At 34.7% G+C, this 23449-nt stretch overlaps 1 protein-coding gene across 1 annotated transcript in view; it reads right to left on the bottom strand.

Moving 5' to 3' along the window:
- UNC13C (unc-13 homolog C) overlaps window positions 1-23449 on the bottom strand; it is a 493476-nt gene that overhangs the window by 156442 nt on the left and 313585 nt on the right. The window contains exon 18 of the mRNA XM_076004387.1: window positions 7789-7874. Within this exon, the coding sequence (XP_075860502.1) occupies window positions 7789-7874 (86 nt within the window). The remainder of the gene's footprint in view (window positions 1-7788; window positions 7875-23449) is intronic.

Below are 23449 nucleotides of genomic sequence, written 5' to 3'. Positions count from 1 at the left end.
ACTTGGTTCATTGTAGGCCATGGTAAAAAACAAACAAACAAACAAACAAACAAACAAACAAACAGATTTTGGTTTGATGAAAAGGGAAGACTTTGGAAGATTTTATATACCAGAGAATGTCTTGATCTCATTTAAACTTGTGCAGGCCAATCTGGACGCTATGAGCTAATGGATTATAGGAATGCAAAGGTGGAAATGTCCAAAGTACTTGGGATGCTGTCACAGATATCAAAGCTAAGGGTGTCTATGGCTGGAACTATTGGAGGCAGTAGAAATAGAGAGAAGGGGAGGAGCCAAATATGTTCTGGAGGTAGAACAGGTAGCATGTGTCTGGGGAGGGTGGTAGAGTAAGAGAAATAAAGGGATTATAGATCATGCCTGATGCTTAACAAATGGTGGCATATTTTGCTGGAATAGGAATGACTAGAAGAGTAGGATTTGGGTGGGAAGTTTTAATTCTAGGGGTTTATTGATACAGTTTGGATACGTGTCCCCTCCCAATCTCATGTTGAAATCTGACCCCTAATGTTGGAAGTGGGGCTCATTGGGAGGTGTTCGAGTCATGGGGGTGAACCCTGCATGAATGGTTTGGTGCCCTCCCAGAGGTAATGAGTTCTCACTCTACTAGTTTGCAAAAGAGCTGGTTGTTTAAAAGAGTCTGGCAGCTCCTCTTCTCTCTCTTTGCTGCTTTTCTTGCCATGTGACAGTCCTGATCCCCCTTCACCTTCCACCTAGATTGGGAAGCTCCCCGAAGCCCTCACCAGAAACTGTGAGCCAAAAATAAACCTCTTTTCTGTATAAATTACCCAACCTTAGCTATTTCCTTTCTAGCAATACAAAATGGACTAACACATTTATTTTTAACATGCAAGTTTGCAATGCCTGATGCACATACTTTTTATCTATAACCCTGACTAAATTTTGTAATTATACATTTATTTGTGTAATTGTTTGCTTATTATAGAGTAAAACATTCTTCAAGGCAGGTGTCACGCCTGTTTTGTTTATGTCTGCATTGAGCCTTGTTTGCATGACACCTGGCACAGAATCAGCATTCAGGGAATACACTGAATAAATGAAATATGTTTGTATTAATGAAAAACTGAATGAATATCAGCGATTGACTTTTGTTGTTGTTGTTGTGGATCATTTTTATTAAAGAAACCAGGCTTTAACAGAAGAGAATTTTGCATAATGGTAGGCCAGGAACAATGAGATGTCTACAAAGCACTGTGAAAACAGGCTCATTCATGTAAACACTTGCAGCTTCCTGCAAATTTAAATCCTGAGCAGTTTTCTAGAGCAGTAGCTCTCAAACTTCAGTGCACATTAGATTCAATTGGGGATTTTGTTAAAACAGAGATTTTTTGGAGCCCACGCTCAGAGGGTCTGATTCTGTAGATCTGGGGTAGGGCCTGAAAATTTGCGTTTCTGTCAATTTCCCAGCTGAAACTGCTGGTCCAGGGAGAACCAGTGCTCTATAGAGCAAAGATTTTGAACCTGGGGCTCTTGGATCCTTGGAGGAAGTCTACAAATGGGCTACAGAGAATTCGCATATGTATTCCTGGGAGAATGCAGAATTTTGATGTAGAGGCTATTTATCATTTTTCTGTAACTAGAACCTGCATATTTCATCAGATTCTGAAAGAAGTCCTCCAAAATTAAATCAACATTATGAATTGTGGTGCTCAACCATGGATGCATACTAGAACCACAAGGGATTTGGGCTCTTCTATTCAAAATAACCTTTCTGCACCTCATGTTTTTCATCTATAAAAAGGAGATAATAAGAGTATCTACTTCATAGGTTTGTTTATGAGGATCAAATAAGTTAATACCTGTAAATCACTTAAAACAGTGTCTAACAAGTTCTCCATAAGATTAAAACCTGGAGTGTCTTTGAAAAGTCAAGACTCTACCCCTGGTGATTCTAATGCACAGCCAGGGTTGAAACCTACTGTTCTGAGAAACAAAAGAACACGCCAGATCAGTAAATGCCTTTCTTGGGAATGTGGGGTTAATTTCCTTTCAGTGAGCCAGACTTCCCTTCCAGAGGAGCTTAACTAAGAAAAGTAGATGGGGCAAACAAGAGCCTTAGCATCTTGGGAGATAATTTGTCTTTGTAAAATTTTAATAGTTGTTTCATGCTTTTTTTCTTGTGACTGTAGGGAGGGGCTGAGGACAAGGGGCAGAAGGAAAAAGATTGGCTTTATCCATGCTGATTGTTATTTTTGTTTAAAATCACGGCAAACAACAAACACCCATTTTTTGTTGCTAGTATTATAAAGAAATGATCAGAGAGGCAAATACTAAGTGTGCTGGCCAGCCTTCAAGATGAAGTCAGCGATCCTTGACTCTTGGAGTTTGTGTCTTCATGCACTCTTTCCCACACCCAGCAAGCTGAACTGCGCGACTGACAAGATATTGCAGATGTGATGGGGTAAGATTGTAAAGAACACAGCAGCTTTAGCCTTTGCTCTTGCATTGCTCACTCTGGGAGAAGCTAGATGCCACGTTTTGCAGTGAAGTCAAGCTGTTTGTGAAGAAGTCTGTGCTGGGAACAACTGAGATCTCCCCCCAACAGCCTACAACTACTCGACAGCCATGTGACTGTGACATCAAGGAAGGGGATCCCCGGCCCTCAAATCGTTGGCAACTGTAACCCTGCTGGACATCTTGACTGTAACCTCACAAAACACCCTGAGCCAGAACCTCCCATCCCACAGAATCAACGAGAGATAATAGATATTTATTGATGTTGTAAGCCACTAAGTTTGGGGATAATTAGTTATATCATGATAGATAACTGATACACTAATCCCAAACATTGTATTTTTTAGATATCTGAGCTGAGAGTTTCTCTTTTACTATTTTGGTGCTACTGCAGGTGATCTATTTATTTTATTCTTTTCTGAGTCGTTAAGCTTGTCTAACATGATTAGCTAGCAAAGTGAGTGTGCTCTAAGAGTGAGAGAAAAAGAAAACCCAGTCTCCTGCCTTGTTTGTAGTCTCCTGAGGCCTCAAATCTGAGAGAAAGATAAATATTGTGACTTTTGAGTAGTTACAAGCTCAGATATTAGAGGCTAGCTGTGTTCACGAAAACATGGACCATGAATTAATAGGGAATTTAAATTCTAATATCATCTCAAATGAAAAAAATGCAAGAAAGTTCAGTGGTTTATTAGAGCACAGATACGGGGTTGCCCAACTGAACCCTAGAATTGTCAGTGTGTGTCATTTTTATTTCAAAACCAAATAAAAGGAATTATGTAAAAACTAGAACTTTCTTGTCATAGCTTGAATTCAGACAAGGAGAAAACACCCATCAAGACCTTTATGTTCTATTTATATACTGATCATGTAACAATTAAAAATATATGAATAGATAATGCTTCATCTCTTGATTCTAATAACCAGGTCACTGGCCTTTTAGAAACTCATTTCTGTTTATCAGTGTTTCTCCTAAATTTCACCATTATGAGAAGACAGACTTAGCCATTGAACTTAATTTCAGAACACACAAGGGGTGTGTTCAACAAATGGATTTGCTTATATTGCCAGTGAGACCATGTTCATAGTCTGAGAAGTTAGCTTAGCCCCGTGCTTTGGCCATTTAATTATTTTTTGAGTTGAACCCAACAAAGTGGCTGACCAGTTAATTACCTACTCTGATATATTCATCTCTACCAAAGGAACATTGTATATATACATTGCATGTTATTCAGGTCAACATATTTTAATTATCTTTTCCTCAAATAGATAATAAAATGAATTAGTAGGTGGTCAAAGGTTGACAAGAATAATAGCATTACAAACACTTCTGGATGTCCATTTTTCTTTTCTGTTATTTAGAAACCAAATATTTTAGTCAGCGTGTTTCTAAATTAATTACACACATAGCTTACCCTCTCTATCTACTCCATATATATATATATATTTTTTTTTTCAACTTAATTGCAATGGAGGAGGGGGCAGGAAGGACAGAAGGCAGAAGGACCTGCCAGAGTAGAAAAGTGTGAAGTGCATTTACTCTAAGTGCAAAAGAGAATCCACGCACGCTTCCAGGTTAGGTTAAGTGAATTAACACTGACGCTTTCCTTCAAAGGAAAGATGAAAGGAGGCAAGGGACTACTAAATTTCTGAGAAACACGTTTAGAAGGTGAAAAGCTGGCGCTAATAAGCTTCATTTCCAGTTTCGGTTGTATTCCCACACGGCCACTTCCTGCTAACCTTGTGCGTGGGGTTTACTTGCCACCCCCACACCTCTCATTTATAATTGTAATGTTTTTCCTTCCTTATTGTGATTTCAGTTCTTTTGGGCGGGATAACCAGGATGTCTCGAACACTTTAGTGTATTTAGTCTGCTAGAGAGCCCTGAGTGTACCAGGTGCCCGAGAGAGGTACTGTAGCTAAAGAAGGGCGGGGCAGAGAGAGAGTGGGGACAGCAAAGCAGGACAAGCTGAAGCAGGTGTGGCTGAAATACACCTGTCTGCCTCGGTCTTGCCCTAGTTCTTAGCATTTACCCTCACTGATCTCTTTTTCCCATTAAATGACATAAGGGATTTATTGGAATGTTTCTGGACTTTAGATGGATAGCCTTACTGCCAAGTTTTATTAACCAGCCCGTGAAATCTGTTTATGGCTCAAATTTGGCTCTATCTCATAAAAGTGGTTTTACCATGTCTTCTGTGTTATAAAATAGATTGCTATATATTAGAAAGCTTTTTGTTTAGGATTGAGGCTAAAAAGCATCCTAAAGAGCTGAACTTTTACTATGCCATTGCCCAAATATCAATATGGACAATTAAAGTGATGAATAATGTACTTTAACATAGAATGGACTGGAAAACGTATAGGAACTTTTAATAACGTGCAATCCCTGGCTCTAATCGGAGTGAAAATCAATCTGAATTATGTCGGTAATCTTCACACGCATATTCACATACATACTGTTTGATGTACCCTAGATTTTTACTCAACCATTATTTATTAGGCACCTACCACAAACCAGGTTTGTGTTAAGGGCTGACATGTGGTTGGCAAATAGTTCTTTTTTCCAAAGAGCTCATAATCTTTTATGATTGAAAATGTCACTAAGAAGACCATCTATTTTACTAAAAAGCAAAAAAAAATATTCAATCTTCAAAATATATATGAAGTATGCAGAATAGTGAAATATGGAAAATATTGCTATGTAAAATTTTACCTAAATACCCAGTTAATTTTACTCTAAGATAAATAAAACATAAGTGGTAAAATTAATTATGCATCTTATGTAACATCTGGCTTATAGAGCATTATGGTACAAAATAGCATTAAATGTTTCAAAATGCATTGGGTTTTGTTCTACTCAAACACAAAGTGAGGATAATGGAACACAAAGGTGTTGAGCTGTTGGAATGTTCCCAAGACCACACAGTGAAAGAAGATCACAACGGGATGTCTCCTCCACCACCATTTCCACTTCTCCATTGAGTTAAAATTACCTAGTAAAGTCTTTAACATACTTACTCAACAAATAACTTTATTTTCTAGGCATCATTCTAGGCAATAGTAGTAAACATGTTGGTAAAAATCATAGAAGAAAATTTATATTGTGGTAAAAAAGACACATAAGAAAAAATCAAATGAACAAGTGTAAATAAACAACTAAATAAAAGACAATAATTAGTTGCTATACAGAGGGTTAAAATAAAGTTATTCCTGTGGGCAACTGTAGATACTTGTGCTCAGGGAAGTCCTCTCCAAGGAGGTGACATTAGCTGAGCCCTGCATGGCTGTTTGTGAAGATTGGTGGGAAGAGAAGTCCAGGCATGGACCGGCTGGCAAATAAGCCCTAATGCAGGAGCAAACTTTGATTGTGGTGAGGATAAGAAATGAATCAATAACAACCCTACACGCTTGCCTTAAGTAACCAGATGAATGGTGGTGACAATAATGGCAATAGAGAACAGTGTGGAAGTAGCAGGTTTTGGCAGAGGAGATTGAGACTTCCATATTGACCCTATGAAGTTTGAGATGCCTGGCAGACACTCAAAGAGGGTGAGTGAATGCAAGGATTGGCCTAGGGAAGTAAACACCATCTGAAAAAGACTAACTTGCCTAGTATACTGGTGGTTCCTGTCTAATTTAAGAGATTTTTTTGGAACCCAAAGAGACAAAGCAGAGAAATGAAAAAGAATGTGGTTGGTAGGAGGCAGAGATGGGAAGGGTGGGCCATGAACACAGTAGAGAAGAAACACCTCATGGCAGAATAAGGAGTTTGTACCTCTGAGCAGTTCTGGTGTAATTTTAAAGATTAGCTAAACCTCTCTATTTGTGGGTGGGAGACCCTAACTTTACCAGAAAATTAGGTATTATAATCCATTGTATATCTTTTGCTTCAAATAAGGTAAGCTTCTGAACGTTCCCTCTGCATCTGCATGCAGCAAACTCACACTGTAAGCAAAGCATACATAGAAAGAATAAAAAGAATAGTGCATAAAAAGAATAATGTGCCTAAAAATCAAAATACCTAATTTAACATATATGACACAGTATTTATTATATAGTGTCACACAGTGACATGATCACACAGTGTCACGGTGAGCATGAACTGTCAAATCCAGTCTTGCCCTAACAATCTATCTTCCATGCTGCAGTCAAAATGCCTTCTCTAAGTTGCAAACCTGAACAAGACATGACCCTGCTGAAAATTCTTTATGGTCTTTTGTTTCTTTTAGCAGAGAGTCAGACTCCTCAACATGGCCCACAAGGCCATAATGCAGGTCCTTGCTGCTTCCTCTACTCACTTCCTGCTTCCTCTTGTTCATCCCCTGAGTTCTCTATTTCCAAGTGCACCTTGTACTCACCCTAATTGCTAATGTTCTGTCCTCTACCAAAAGCCCTTCTTGCTCCTACTTCTCCTTCAGGTCTTTGTCAAGATAACATTTCCATAGAAAAAGCTCCCCTAGGAAGCCTGCTCTGTCGCCTAGCCTCAAGTCTGGTTTAGGTGCTTCCTCCAGACTCTCCCTCATCGTCAGTCCTGACCACTCCACCTTGTGACAGTCTGCATGTGTGCAGCTCTCCTCTATAATCCTGTTGAGGGCAGGAAGCATGGCTGGCTTCTTCACTATTATATCCCCACACTGAGTGCACTGGTGGTCATTTAGTATCTATGGGCTCAACATATATTTGTCGAGTAAGTGCAAAGAGATTTTTGTACCAGGCTATGAGTTGCTAGAAGATACAAACCTGGTTTCGGGTTCTTTCTCCAACTCTAAACATGGTGCAGGTACTCAAAGACTATTTATAGAATTGTTTAACTTAGAGCTGTAGTTCTCTTGCTTTACATTGTATGATTTGGATTTATTATGAGTGGTGTTTCTGGTGAAGAGCCTTGCCCATTGTCTTTGTGTAATCTTTGGTCAAATTTTAACCTGCCTACACGTGGATACTATTTCTAAGTCCATGTAAACAAATATCTGGACTAATACTACTCACTCAATGGTTTCCTCTGGCAAATGAACTGCCATAAAGTATTCCTGCAGCTGAGCATTATTCTGTAAGTGAAATACTCATTATGATCCTGCAACTTAGAATACCAGATTAATAATGTATATACTTCTTTAGGGCTTTTAAATAACTTTGCAACCTTTATCTTCTGACATGTGGAAATAAGTGTTAGAACTAAATTGATCACAATAATCAATGTTTCAATGTATCAATTCTTTACATTTAAAGCCAAGAACACAAAATCACAATTTAACTAAAACGTGTACTCTAATAAGTATAAATATTTATAATTACCTTCTAATGCATATTTCATATCCAGAGCAAAAAGAGTCCACATGATTTCAGCACTTATTTTTCCCATGTTCAGTTCTTGAGGAAACCTAAAACCAAACACATTTTATTGTGCATAAAAAGAATAATGTGCCTAAAAATCAAAATACCTAATTTAACATATATGACACAGTATTTATTATATAGTTTGTAAATACTTTTACTTATGAAATTTCTTTTCATGAAATTTTATAGGTAGGGAACAAAGCTACACACCAGAGTATAGTGTTAAATTAGTTATTTGGGGGTGGGAAATTTTCTTCAACATATCGGTGCCTAAGTAATGGTGCTCAGGGCTCCCCATGGATGTTTTATGAAGAGTATTTGTCTATGAGGAGCCCCTTCATTTTTATAAAACACTCCACCTTCCTATGTCTCAATTTTGAAGATAGGTCAGATCAACCTGAATAGCAGACACCGGGAACAGCAAAAAAATCACACTCCACATGCATCCCTTAGGTGTTGTCGACAATTAAAAGCTGTCCATTTCTACTCTCTATTTTCTTAAAGTGAATTATTTTAAGAAAGACTCCTCACTCCCTCTAGTAAAATGGCTTATGTGGACCCATTAATCAACACTCCAGAATGCCCCCTAGACAGGTCTGTGTTTTAGACCAAACAAGCTTAGGCTAAAAACAAGATTCCTACTGCTTCTGAATATGTATTCTCTTTGCATGTGTCTTCAATCCCACAGTAAGGCCCCTAGTAATATAAGCTCAGTGAATATGATGGCCAAGTCTTTTAATTGCACTGTAAACACTTACTGTATGCCAGAATGTAGGACGAAAGTATTTTCTTTATGTATACAAAATGAATATATAGATAGATAGATACACAAACACACATAAACCACACGTGTGTGTGTGTGTGTGAGAGAGAGAGAGAGAGTCAAGGAATAATAATAGCTCTCATATTCATCCATATTTGGGGGTCTAAATAAAAAAAGAATATAACCCTGTATAGAATGTAAAGTACTACCTAAGTAAATATAACCTCAATATGACCTCAAATAAGAAAAGACCATTGACATCCACTGAACTATCCTAGTTCAATTTTCCATCAAAAGGAGGATGTGTTTCATCAATATCCCTTACTGATTGCTCTCTGTCAATTTGTCTAATAAGGTCAATTGATATTTCAAAAGCTTAAATGCAGAAGCTTTACATTTATTAAATATTTAAACTCAGAATTCTTTCTTGTGATAAATAATTATTAATAGAATACAACCTGACTATACAAAGATTAGTCTTCAATATTAAATTTTACTTTATTGATATAAAATAATCTTAGGCATACAATTTATATCAAAATATTATATTTGTGCATGGGTACTACCATCTCACAATTTGTAGTATATTAATTTTTATGTAATAGACACAAGCAACAAGGTAATATAATGGAATACTTCGAGCACATAAAGGGGGAAATTAATTATTTTAATTTCTTTGAATCAAGAATAAAGTAAGAACATATAAGTCAATTCACAGTTTTCTGTTTTATAAAAAGGTATTACACAAAAAGCAAACTACAGAATAACATCTCTTATAAACATAGATGTAAAAATCCTCAACAAAAATGCCAAATTCAATCTCTTAATGTATAAAAAGAAAAATACATCATGACCAAGAGAGGTTTATCCCCTAAATGCAAAGTTGGTTTAAGATTCAAAATGAATCAATGTAGTTTACTATATAATTAGATTAAAAAAGAAAAATTTTATGATCATCTCTATAGGTAATACAGAAAATGTATTTGATAAGCTTTGACATAGGTTCATGATTTAAAAAAAAACCTTTTGAAAGCTAGTAGAGTCAACTTTTTAATCTTAGGAAGAGAATCTACAAAAACCTACTGCTAACATTATATTTAAGCTCCATACTAAGATTAGGATCAAGGCAATGATATTTACTCTCTTACTATTTCCATTAAACATTGCAGTAAAGTTCCTAAATTCAGCAAAACATCAAGAGAAAGACATACGAGGCATATCGATAGCAAAGGAATAAATAAAACTTTCTATTTGCAGATAACATGACTGTCTACCTAAAAAATTGCAAAAAAATTACTAAAAAATTGCCTACATAGAAAATATCCCCAAAACTACTTTAAAAGCTACTAAATATAAGGTCACTGAATACAAAATAATGTATTTCCATATGCTAGCAATGTACCATTGGTAATTGAAATTAAAATGTGATTTATAATAGCATCAAAAGTTATTAAATACTTAGGTATAAATCTAAGAAAATTTGTATAACATTTATATGAAGAATACTATAAAATTTTGAGGAAAGAAATCAAATAAGACCTAAATAGAGAAACACATTGTATTCATAGATTGATATGTTCAATTTTATTAGAATGCCATTTTTCCCAAATTGATTTATAGATTCAATGCAATCTCAGAATTCTAGCAGTATTTCTTATGCAAATTGACAAACTGATTCAAAATGGACATGTCAAAGAAAAAAAAACTGTAAGACAAACAATGTTGTTCAAAAAAAGAAAAGCAAAAGAACTCACATCACCTGTCTTTATAACTTTCTATAGAAATATAATAATCAATACAGTATGTCTTCAAACATAAGATTGACAAGGCGCAGCAGTATGTCAATGGACACGAGATAGTCTTTGCAACAAAAGTTGCTAGAATAAGACATCTGTGAGCAAAAATAACCCATCTTGATCTATACCTCACAATATATAAAAAAATTAACTCGAAATAGATCAGAGACCCAGAGACATATGTCAAAGGTAAAACTACAAAACACAAAAGTTCTAAAAGAAAACAGTAGAAATCTTTGTGACTTTGTAGTAAGCAAAAGTTGCCTAGATGTGACACAAATAGTGATCCATAAAATAAAATATTGATAAATTGGACTTTTAAATTGAAATCTGATCTTCAAAATATACTGTTGAGAAAATGTAGATAAGCCACAGACAGAGAGAAAAAAAAAAAATTTGGAAACCATGTGTCTGATAAAGAACCTGTACCCAGAACATACAAATGATACTCAAATCTCAATAACAGGGGAAAAACTTACCCAATAAAAATGGGCAAATGATTTCAAGGACATTTCTTCAAGGAAGAAAATTACATGGAAAATAAACACAAAAATATGCTTAACATCATTAGTTATTAAGTACTTGCCAATTAAGATTACCATGTGATATCACTACATGTCTATTAGAATAGCTTAAAAAATTTACAAAACAAAAACAAAAGCCTGATGATATCAAGGGCTGGTAAAGATACCGAATGCAGAAGACCTGGAATTCTGACACAGTGCTTCTGAGAATGCAAAATCTAAGTTATGCTCAAAAACAGTTTAATGTAAATATACATTTACTGGCCATGCCACTCCTAGGTATTTATTAAAAAGTAATGCATACTTAGGTTTCTACCAAAATGTACACATGAATCTTTTCAGTGACTTACTTCATAACCAAAAGTTATAAGCAATTAATGTATTTTGGCTGCTTAAAAGATAAATCTATAAAATGGAATGCTACTATGCAATAAAAAGGAATAAATTATGGATACATGTAACAATGTAGATGAACATCAAATGAATTATGATTATGGTAAATAAAAGAAGCCAGACTCAAAGCTCACATACTGTATGATTCCAACTATAAAACATTATCGAAAAGGCAAAAAAATATAGGGTCAGAAAACATATCAGTTGTTGTCAGGAGTTTCTTTATGCTCTTTTAACTATAAAGGAGCATGAAGAAATTTTGAGATGCAAACAGTTTATATTTTAATTGTCGTGGTCATTATATAACTATGAGTTTGTCTTCTATTTTATCAATTTAGGCTCTTCAATTTTCCCTGAGTTCTACTTTATTTGGGTTGAATATGCTGGTTTTTTTCCTACTTTCTTAAGAAAGATATTTAGATAATTGAGTTTTCCCCTTTCTTCCTTTCTAACATTCATATTTTAGGTATGCATTTCTTTTAGGATTCTGTTTTACCTACATTCTAAACAATTGATATATTTTCATTATTAATTCAATGAAAATATTTCATAATTTTACGCTTCATTTCTTAACTTCCAACTACTTACAGATTTTCCTAAGTACCTTTTCATTGCTGTTTTCTGGCATAATTGTACTAAGGACAAAGAACATATTCTAAATGATTTCAGACTTCTGAAATTTGTTGAGATTTGCTTTATAGCTCAGTACACAGTTAATTCTGGTAAATATGCTATTTTTGATTTTCCATCTCTTGTTTCTTTGAGTTTCAATCTGGATATTTCTTCTGGACTATCTTCATGTTTATTAATTCTCCCTTCAGTTCTAACTTACTGTTAAACCCATATATTGATGGTTTGATTTTTTTTGTTTTTAGCTCTAGAATTTCCATTGAATTCTTTCACTAGTTTTTAGTTCACTGCTGAGTTTTTCCATTTTGATAATTTCATAAATACATTAATCACAGCTATTATAACATCTGAGTCTCTAAATTCCATCATATTAACCTCTTATAATGCCTACCTAGCTATTTTTGATTGAATAAAAGACTTTTTGCATGTGAAAAATATGTATATAATTTGTGTCTCCGGATGATGTTAGTTCCTCCAGGAAGAATTTATTGTCCTTCTGACGGTAGCATATTAGGGTTGGAAAGATGAGCTTTACCCAATGAGGGACTGATCCCATTTAAAGCTGATCCACATTTTATTCACACTTACTCCTAGGATCTAGACCTTCGTAGCCCCAGCTGTGTGCATGGAGTGTTTACAAGGACCTGCTACTTTGTAGGCTATGAATTCCAATTATTCTTCTGTTCCTGTGTTTAGCTTCTCTGTTTTTCTGCTGCTGCTTTCTATGAAGTTTCTCAGGCCCTCAGTCTTTGCTTTCAAATTAATTGATGCCTCAAGGGGTGCGAGGTGAGGTCGGCACATACCTGACATGCTTTTCTAATCAATACATGCATATTTCATAAAACATTTATAGGGATAAAAACATCAAAATCATGTTAATAGTTATGTTTGGGTGAGGAGTAAATAGAATTGGATTCAAGGAGGTATATGCATATATAAGGCTTCAATCATATTTGTAAAGTTTTATTTCAGTAAAAATTTTAAAAATTTATTAGTTTACAAGTAATAAATTGATAGGTTATAATAGAGATGGCTTCTAATGCCATTTGTTCATACATTCCTTTTATAAATAGCTACTAATCAATGGCCTAGCATGTGCCATGCACGGTGCTAAAGGCAGATACTACTAAATAAAACAGACATGGTCTCTGCCTCTCAGTTTACAATTTAGTGGAACTGGCAATAAAAATAAGCAAGTGCACACACACACACACATATGTATAAAATCAGAAATTGTGATAGATCCTGTGAAGGAAACTATAGAGTGAAAAGACTGAGATAGTTGTGGAAAACAGAATGATTTTGTTATATCAAGTTTTGGAAAAACAGTAACAACACTCATCCTTGACCTTCACTGGCTTTGACAGCAGTTTATTCTCAGGGGCGCGAGTCCCATATCCTATACAGAAGTGGGAAGCAGCAGCATGAGTCATTCTGGCAAAAAATGATTTGGAACTTTAATCAGGCAACAGCAGTGATAGAAAACTTGGTTTATGCTGTAAGTGATGATGCCCACCTTGATATCAGTGGGGATAAGAAGAAGACCAACATGGAGAATGGAAACATAGTCTCCCTTTCTGTAAAGGGAGAATGAAGACTGTCAACTGGGGCTGAGGGGCTACTGAGAGGCTACATCAAACAGCACTAGCAAAAACAGCCAAAGATATGATAGTGGGCTATTTTTCTATTCTATTTCTACTCTTGAGTTGTGGCTTCAAAAACATGGTTTACAATTAAAAGGGGCATATTAGATGCAGAATAATATACACTGGTGTGGTCATTCACACAAGTTAGTGGAAGAAAGAAAGATTGCTGTATACTTTTGAAGGAGGCTAAAGAGATGCTGGTGGGAGAGAAAAACTGTTCTCCCCAGTGAATAGTTGCGATTGCCACAAGGAAAGACTCTCAACGTGACTTCTAAACTATTTTTTTTTCTTTAATCTAGAAGCCTCAGTCAGATAACTTCACAACACAGAATCTAAAATTAAGATGTTAGTCTCAGGGGTTTCTCAGTTACATGAGCACTGTCAAGTCTGATTATTTTAATCTTGAAAAACTATGGTTTAAGCGTTCTCACCACAACTGTTAAATCTTCGACAAAACCCAAACCAAAATCAAACCATCATTTACAATAAAACAACACACTAGGAAAAAAAAATACACAATTTGTATAAAAGGCAAAGGGATATTATTAATATGAACTATTACAAATCTATAAGAAAAAAATGACTGAGATGAATGGGCAATTTAAAAAGAAAAGAACACAAAAGGCTCAAGATGCTCTCACCCTAATACTCAAAGAAATGTCAATTAAAATAAGAGTGATTTTTTATTTTTATTTATTAGACTGGAAACCATTAAAAAATTGATGAAAACTCAGGCTTTTTTGGAACCTGATTTCCTTATAGTTAGTTATCTGATGAATCTGTACAGGCCTCCAGTTGTTATACTATAGCAATACCTGGGTTGCCTCACTCACTTCTTTGCTCTGTCCCCCAAGCAAGTATTCCCCTTGTTGGCTGTATCATCCTGATGCTACATATCACAGAATAATATGTAGCTATTAAAGTGAACAGGGCAGATCTGCTTGGACTGACATGAAATGATGTCTTTCAAGCAGTGCTAGGTAAACAAACCAACTTACAGATTAGTATATATAATATGATCCCACATTTTATTTTAAAAAATCCCACAATATAAAAATAAACATTATTAAATGAATTTCTATGCTTACATGTGCAGAAAATATTAGCTGGAAGAAAACACACCAAGTTACTAAAAATTTATAAGGCTTTGGCTGAGGGAGTCATATTTTTGCTTTTTATTGCTTTTCTACACAAACTGATACATAAACATTAGCACTTTTATTTCCCACTTCATAGAGTCCTCTGAAGCTGAATATAATTATTTTTGTAACCATTAAAACTTTGAAAAACTCTATTTTGAAGTAAAATCAATGGGAGCTTTACTATATGTTTTTTTTAATTTTTTTATTTTAGTTAAGGTTACATATATTGTCCATGCCCCCCTCCCCCCTTGAGTAAGAGCTTCAAGCGTGTCCATCCCCCAAACGTTGCACATCTTACTCGTTGTGTTTGTATATACCCCTCCCCTCCTCCCCCTTCCCACCCTCCCAACATCCGATAAATGTTACTCCTAGATGTCTACTTAGGTGTTGATTTGTTAATACCAATTTGCTGGTGAGTACATGTGGTGCTGGTTTTTCCATTCTTGAGATACTTCACTTAGTAGAATGGGTTTCAGCTCTATCCAGGAATATACAAGAGGTGCTATATCACCATTGTTTCTTAAAGCTGAGTAGTACTCCATGGTATACATATACCACATTTTATTAATCTATTCATGAATTGATGGGCACTTGGGTTGTTTGTTCTTTCAAACAATAAATAAAATTCATTTATTTTTTCCACAAAATTCCTATTCAGCTGTCATTAATCTCATTTTACAAATGAGGAATTGGTGGTCAGGATTTGAACTCTGAGATCTCTCCAAAAATGAAGTAGCAAATATTTAATGAGGTTTTCTTTTTTCTTTCTTTCTTTTTTTTTTTTTTTGATACTTAAAGGAGATGTGTGCAAAGGTAACTTTAATAAGACTCTCTCTCTCTTTCTCTCTGTTTCTCTATGACCATATTTCTTTTTCATTCCTTTTTTTTTTTACAAAAATAAAAAGAAAACAAAAATAAAAAAGAAAACATTCCAAGCACTGAAAATGTTTTCATAGCTAATTTTCTCTCTTTTTTTTGTATTAGTCTATTGGTTTTCTCTTAAAATATTTACAGTTTAAATTATTTGCTTTATATTTTATGTAATAGTCCATCTCTAAATTTAAATCTCAAGATCTACTTCTTGTTAAGATCTACTTCTATACAGAAAACAATATTCTGGGTCTGAGATGTCATTCTGACCTGTTTTAGAAAAATTTTTGCTCCATTATAGTATATTATAATATACTGGTTTCAACTTTGGTTGTGCTACTACCTGTGGATATCACAGATACCTTATGATAGAAGAAAAAAAAAAGAATGCAAAGTTTCCTTATTTACCTCGTATCTAGATAAGTTCTTCTGAAGCCTGTATTTTTATTTTACTTTGCTACTTCTCTATAGATTTTTTTTTTTTTTTTTTTTTTTTTTTTTGAGACAGAGTCTCGCTTTGTTGCTCAGGCTAGAGTGAGTGCCATGGCATCAGCGTAGCTCACAGCAACCTCAAACTCCTGGGCTCAAGTGATCCTCCTGCCTCAGCCTCCCGAGTAGCTGGGACTACAGGCATGCACCACCATGCCCGGCTAATTTTTTCTATGTATATTAGTTGGCCAATTAATTTCTTTTTTATTTATAGTAGAGACGGGGTCTCGCTCTTGCTCAGGCTGGTTTCGAACTCCTGACCTTGAGCAATCCGCCCGCCTCGGCCTCCCAGAGTGCTAGGATTACAGGCGTGAGCCACCGTGCCCAGCCGTACTTCTCTATAGTTTTTGATACACTTGGAAGTAGTTCTCTGACTCTGACTCATATGCCCTAGTCAAATAAATGACATCACTATTTCGCTCATGAATCTAGATAGCTACTGTAGTCATCAACCTCTGCCATAATCTGCAGCTTCTCCTCCTTTTCACTGCCCCTAGACTCATACTTTGGCATATCCATGGCATTTGTCTGTCTCTTCCCCATTCCTACTTTCACATCCCTAATTCAAGTCTTTATCTTCACTCGCCTTTAGAATTGCATTATTTTATCTTTTTGCCTCATTTTCTTCTACTTATAACATATCCTCTATCTTACCACCTAATTTACCTTTTAAAAGCACAGACCATACTATTTCAAAACACCACTTTAAAATCATCAAAATCATTGCTTGTCAATACATTCATTAGCATATAAAAGTCTCAACTCATGACTGTCACCTTGCTCTAGTCACTCAGATTATTTATTTCTCTGTGTCTGAGGTCCCTTATCTTCTGATCATTTCCTTCTTTCCTGTTCTCTCTCCTCCTCAAGTTCTATGTGATAACTACTCTCTCTCCCTTCCAAGCATAGCCCAAGTGTCACCTCCCTCTGAAATCTTTGTTATATTCAAGGCAGAATTAGCAATGATTAAATAGCTGTGAATGATAAGGGCAAAGAAAAGTACACAGTGGACTATAAACTGGGTCGCAGCTCACTTATTAAGAATTAGTGATAATATTGGTGCTTTTATACTATGTAAATTCCATAATTTTAACCTGGACAGGATTTAATTAAACTGACATGATTTTATTGGCATTTGCTTTATAGTTCAGAACTGATGAAAAAAATAGGAATACCTTTTCTTTTTAACCAGTTTTCTATATCATTAAGAAACTTTTCTTCTGATGGGGTTCAGGACATGTTACTCCAAAATATGACACCTTGGCATACTGAATATTTTAAGCTGAACGAATTTGAGAAATGGAATGTGCAGGAAGGACTTTCTAACTTGTCCCTGAGGCAAGTCATAAAACCTTGGAAGAATTTTCTGACCTTCCTCTGAAGCAGGTGCTGAGACTCTCGTGTGAGAGGTGCTAATCCTATAGCCAGAGGAAAGGAGCATGGTATAGCTGCAAGACTCTCCATTCTTCATCAAAACCAGCCAAAAAACTCTCAGGTTTAACTCTCTCTTCAGATCTTTATTTCCTAATGAAGATGTCCATGTCACATAAAACTTGTATAACATAAACTTATACTTTTCTCTTGTTAATCTGTCTTTTATTACAGGGGCCCCAGCTGAGAACAGAGAGGTTGGAAAGAAAAGATATTTTTCTTCCCCTACACTTCTCTCACCTAGCATCCCTTCACTACCAGAAAATATTAATTGTATTTATACAGTCTTTCTCTTTCTCTCTCTTTGTATATATATAATTATAATGTTATCAATAATTAATGTTAGTAGAATATTAATTGATTATATCATCATACTAATTATAGTATTACAATTGAATATATTATTTTAATATATTAATAAACATAATATATTTACATTATATAATATAAATCTATTATTTATATTTATATATTTATATATTATTTATATTATATATTTATACATTTATTTATATTATATACATTTATACAATTTATATATTTATTTATCTAATTATATAAATAATTTATATAATTTATATTTATTTTTATATAATTATACATCTTATATAATTATATAATATCATCTATTATATTATTTATATAATTATATTTATACAGTTATATTATTTCTAAATTATATATTATTTAAATTATATTATTATAACATTTTATCATATAATTATGTTGCTATTAATTGATATTGACTGATATTACATATATAAAATATATACATGTATATACATAATTTTTCCTTTCCATATAATTTAAACAATTCCAACAGCCAGAATATAAGCTGGTGACATTTGCATAGCTAATAGTTTCCAAAACAATTTATTTACTTCTTTTTGTCTTGTGAAAAAAGGGGAGAAAATTTCACAGTTATGAGTAAAATACAACAAATGGCAGAAGAAAATCAATGCTTAGAGTGAGACAAGAGATACTCTATTTTTCTTATAAGATATATTTTATTATCAAATTCTGAGTAATTATTAACTGTTGGCTAGATTTTAGTTTCCATTTTTAAGGGGGTAAAAAATAATCACATTTTTATAATACTGTTTTTTGCACTGTGTCCAAACTTCCTTCATTGATTTGTAAATATATAGTCTCACTTTGGCACCAAATTTTACATGCTTTTTTAATGCTATCTTTCCAGCACCAAATCATGATTTAAAAACAAGAGTTGTTTTCTTACAACACACTCCATAGTTGACTACTTCTGCCTTCTCTGTGGGCTAGCTAAGAAGTCTATACCATCTGTATACTTGCTAGAGTCTTATTTTCTAAAATTTAACACAGCTTTGGCTATTTCCTCTGCATAATCCACAGTATTATAAGACAGTGGTTAAACCTCAATGCAATCCAAAAGACAGAGATTTGATTTCCCCTATGCTATTAACTAATGTACCCAGTGGAGCAGAGAATAATCTCTTTAAAACTCAATTTCCTCATCTGTCAAATGGAGATGATAGTAATTGTGTAACTTGGGACTTTTTCTAGGTTGTTGTAAGGATTAAATGAGATTTTATATGTAAATACTTTGCATAGTCACTGGCACATAGTGAGCACTTAAATGTTTGCTGCTGATGATAATGAAATTCTAACTATAAAAGAGACACATAAGAAAATATAATATTATTTAGATTCCATTGGTTTCTAATGTGAAAAAAATCATCACAGGAACTGAATGGAAATTTATATTTGTATTTTCTGGTTTTTAGTCTCTAGGGAAAAAATTATTATTAAAATTAATAGCAATAACCTTGATTGCAGAGGAAAATTTTTATATGTATTCACAGTAGTAAATGATTTTCCAAACTTCAGCAATCCTGAACTACACACTAACGATTCAAATGCTAATCACAAATAAATTCCAAACCATCATAAAAGAAAGACTGAAAGAACTTTTAACTTTCCTCAACCATTTTCTAACCTTATTAGAATTATATATGTACTTGTTAACTCTAGTATACATAAATATGGTACATTAAGTGTTCATATGTTATCATATATGTATATATATTTAAATTGGTTCTTATACCAATCCATATTTGTGAAGTTTTCCTGTACACTAATTAAATTCTCTAGAGTGTAACTCCACCTCTTCTTCATTTTTAATGCAGTCATAGATTAACTTAATCTATCATTTATAAAGCAGAGGTTTAATGAAATAACTGATCCATTCCACCATTATGTGAATGTCTCCTGTTTTTAATTTACAGCAATTAATACAAAGCATAAATGTTTTAAACCTTGGATCTTGAGACATAATTTAATAACCCAATTTATTATCTTGCAAATTTCTTAGTGAAATAACGATAACATAATCTGCCACTGCCAAATTTGATAATACTGATTCATTAGTCACAATAGATGAAATTAGAATTCATTAAATGTGAAGTATTATTTTGATATGCAATGTTTATCTTTGAAGAAAAAGTGTGTGCATGTTACAAATCAGTAAGCAATGGTTCTGTTATTCCCTGTATGCAACTGAAACTTCCTTATCATAGCTAGAACTCAAGAGACAGTTTGCTGTGCTCTTTTTACATTATAAAATTATTAAGCTTTTGTTAATATGTTCTTCATTTTAAGATTTTTTAACCAGTCATAGTGCAATTAACTGCCAATGTCATGAACATAGAGAACAACCAAGAATGAATTTGATTAAGCAGGATTCCACTAGTAAATTATAAACTAGTCTTACGAATTAAAGCTATATTATAGAGAAACTAAAATATAATTATAACATTGCAGTTAAGGGTGAAAAATCAGCTTAAGCATTTGGAGTGCGAATTCATCTAATTGAATACTTCCTGTGGTGATAATTTGTCCTTTTGTACTTAGCTTCTCTAAAATGGAGTTGATTATCAGTGCCATTTAAAGCCTATTGCCCTTTTATCCTTTGTTTACCCTTTATTTCATTTACAACCTAAGGCATTATTTTAATGAATTCAAATCTTTAAGTATATATTTAATTTAAATATGAAATATAAAATCGGAGGTAGCCCTAGGTTAATTATTGAAATCACTGCTTTATAAAGACAATGAAAATGCTAGCTGGCAATGGCAAAGGAGATTGAGATGGCCAGAGAGAGCCTAAATAACTTGTGTAGTGCATCTGCGTCAAATTACCGACACAATATACTGAATTCAGATAACTATTGTACCTCCATAATATTCTGAAAGTTAAAAATAAAAAAAAATTAAAAAAAAGAGAACAGTTTCTTAAGTTTCCCCAGTAATTTCAGATTAAAGACATCAAAATAAATAAGTCCTCATGTTCACCATGCAGGGCAGGGAGCTTGAGGCAGTAGAGATGGAAATCACCATTGTAGAGCACCTACTTAATGCAGACACTAGGCTGGGTGCTTCCCATTCATTATCTCCTCAAAGGAGATCTCCTGATAATGTTCCCATGAGTTAGTTTTATCTCCAAGTTTTTTTACATTTCAGAACATTATGGGAGTTCAAATGTTTTGGTTACAGGGATTGCTTTTGTACAGTTAAAGTCAAAGTTATAAGCATGCCCATGATAGTACACATTGTACCCATTGGATATGATTTCACCCATCCTCTCCTCCCCACTCCCACCTGTTTGATTCTGCTGAGTTTTCCTTCCATATGTGCACATAAGTGCTGATCAATTAGATCCAACTTTATAGTGAGCACATATGGTGTTTGTTTTTCCATTCTTGTGATACTTCACTTACAAGAATGATCTCCAGTTCCATCCAGTTTGTTACAAAAGCTACCAATTCATTTTTTTAATGGCTGAGCAGTATTCTATAGTATACATATACCACATTTTATTAATCCACTTATGAGTTGATGGGAACTTGGGTTGATTCCACATCTATGCAACTGTGAATTGTGCTGCAATAATCATTCAAGTATATTTTTGATAAAATGGCTTTTTTCCCTTTTGTTAAATACCCAGTGGTGGAATTGCTGGATCCCCTACTAGAATGGAAGGTCTACTTTTAGTTCTTTGAGGAATCTCCACACTATTGTCCATAGAGGCTGTACTAGATAGCAGTTCCATCAACAGTGTACAAGTAAATGTTCCTTTCTCTCCACATCCATGCCAGCATCTGTTGTTTTGAAACTTTTTTTTTTCCTTTTTTTTGGAGACAGAGTTTCACTTTGTTGCCCAGGCTAGAGTGAGTGGCATGGCGTCAGCCTAGCTCACAACAACCTCAATCTCCTGGGCTCAAGGGATCCTCTTGCCTCAGCCTCCCGAGTAGCTGGGACTACAGGCATGCGCCACCATGCTCGGCTAATTTTTTCTATATATATTTTTAGTTGGTCAATTAATTTCTTTCTATTTTTAGTAGAGACGGGGTCTCGCTCAGGCTGGTTTCGAACTCCCGACCTTGAGCAATCCACCCGCCTCGGCCTCCCAGAGTGCTAGGATTACAGGCGTGAGCCACTGCGCCCGGCCTGAAACTTTTTGATAAAAGCCATTCTCACTGGAGTTAAGTGACATCTCATTGTGGTTTTGATTTGCATTTCCCTGATAATTGGAGATGTTGAGCATTTTTATTTTATCTTCTTTTGAAAAAGTTCTATTCATGTATTTTGCACATTTTTTAATGGGGTTGTTTTTTTTTTTCTTGCTGATTTGCTTGAATTCTTTGTAGATGCTGGTTATTAGCCCTTTATTGGCAGTATAACATAAAATATTTTCTCCCATTCTGCAGGTTGTCTATTAGCTCTACTGATTATTTCCTTGGCTGTGCAGAAACTTTTTAAGTGAGGGAAGTTTCCCTCAATTTTTCCTTCAAATAGGTTTTACAACTCTTGGGTGTTTTCTTCTTCACCCTCATTTATGCCTATAATTCTTATATTAGACCTGTTTACATAATAACATATTTTTTTAGGCTTTGTTCATTCCTCTTATTTCTCTATCTTTGACTGGTTTTTTAATTCAAAGGTGTTGTCTTCAAGTTCTGAGCTTTTTTTCTGCCTGATCTATTCTATTTTTAAAACTTTCCTCGTGCTTTGTATTTCTTTGAATGTATTATCTATTTCCAGATGTTCTATATTTTTTTATAATTTGATTTTTTAAATGACTTTTTCATTCATTTCATGCATTGTTTCTGTGGTTTCTTTATGTAGGGTTTCCATTTTCTCTTGTATTTCACTGAGCTTCCTTGCAATCCATATTTGGAATTCTTTAGCAGCCATTTCAATATCTTTGTTTTGGTTGGTATCCATTTGTAAGGAGTTATTATTTTCCATTGGTGGGGTACTTTTGCTCTGATTTCTCATATTTCTGGAGTTCTTTCACTGATTCCTTCTCATCTGGCCTCTCAATCGAGATCTGGGAGTACTAGTGTGGCTTGCAGGCCTGTTTTTGGTTCGCCAAAGATCAATGTCTGACTGTGGCAGGGAGATGAGTGCTGGTCCTGAGTTGCCTATGGGGTGTTCAAGCAGGTTTGATGAATCTCTTCGGTTGCCTCTGACCTGCTGTCTTCATCTCCTCCCAGAAGTGTGAATTGGGGTTGGTTCCCCAGATTAATCTCTGAGATGGCAGGTAGTACTTGTGAGTCAAATGTTTGTTTGACTTAGAAGGCACTATGCTGACCTATAGAGTTGCTCCCCATGTCATTAGTTGATGTTTATGTGGAAGAGCCAGCTGCCAAGATGTTCTTTTTTGCCCATGGTAAACTCTGGTGCCCTAAGTGGAGCACATGAGTGCCCCAAGCTTTAGGAGGGACCCTGTAGCTGCCAGGAGGTTCCTTGATCTCTATTCCCACTGAGGTCAGAGGAGGAGTAAAGCAGATTGTGGCTGAGTTGCAAGAGTCTGAAAGGCTTTGTAAAGCCTCTCTGGTGCTCACAAGTTGCTTTTCTAGACACAAGGGGGCAACGACTGGTATGAGATTCAGGA

The sequence above is a fragment of the Microcebus murinus genome, chromosome 6, assembly GCF_040939455.1.
Source record: "Microcebus murinus isolate Inina chromosome 6, M.murinus_Inina_mat1.0, whole genome shotgun sequence".
Taxonomy (NCBI): Eukaryota; Metazoa; Chordata; class Mammalia; order Primates; family Cheirogaleidae; genus Microcebus; species Microcebus murinus.
Note: the sequence above shows the minus strand (reverse complement) of the source record. Positions and strands in the feature narration are given on the sequence as shown.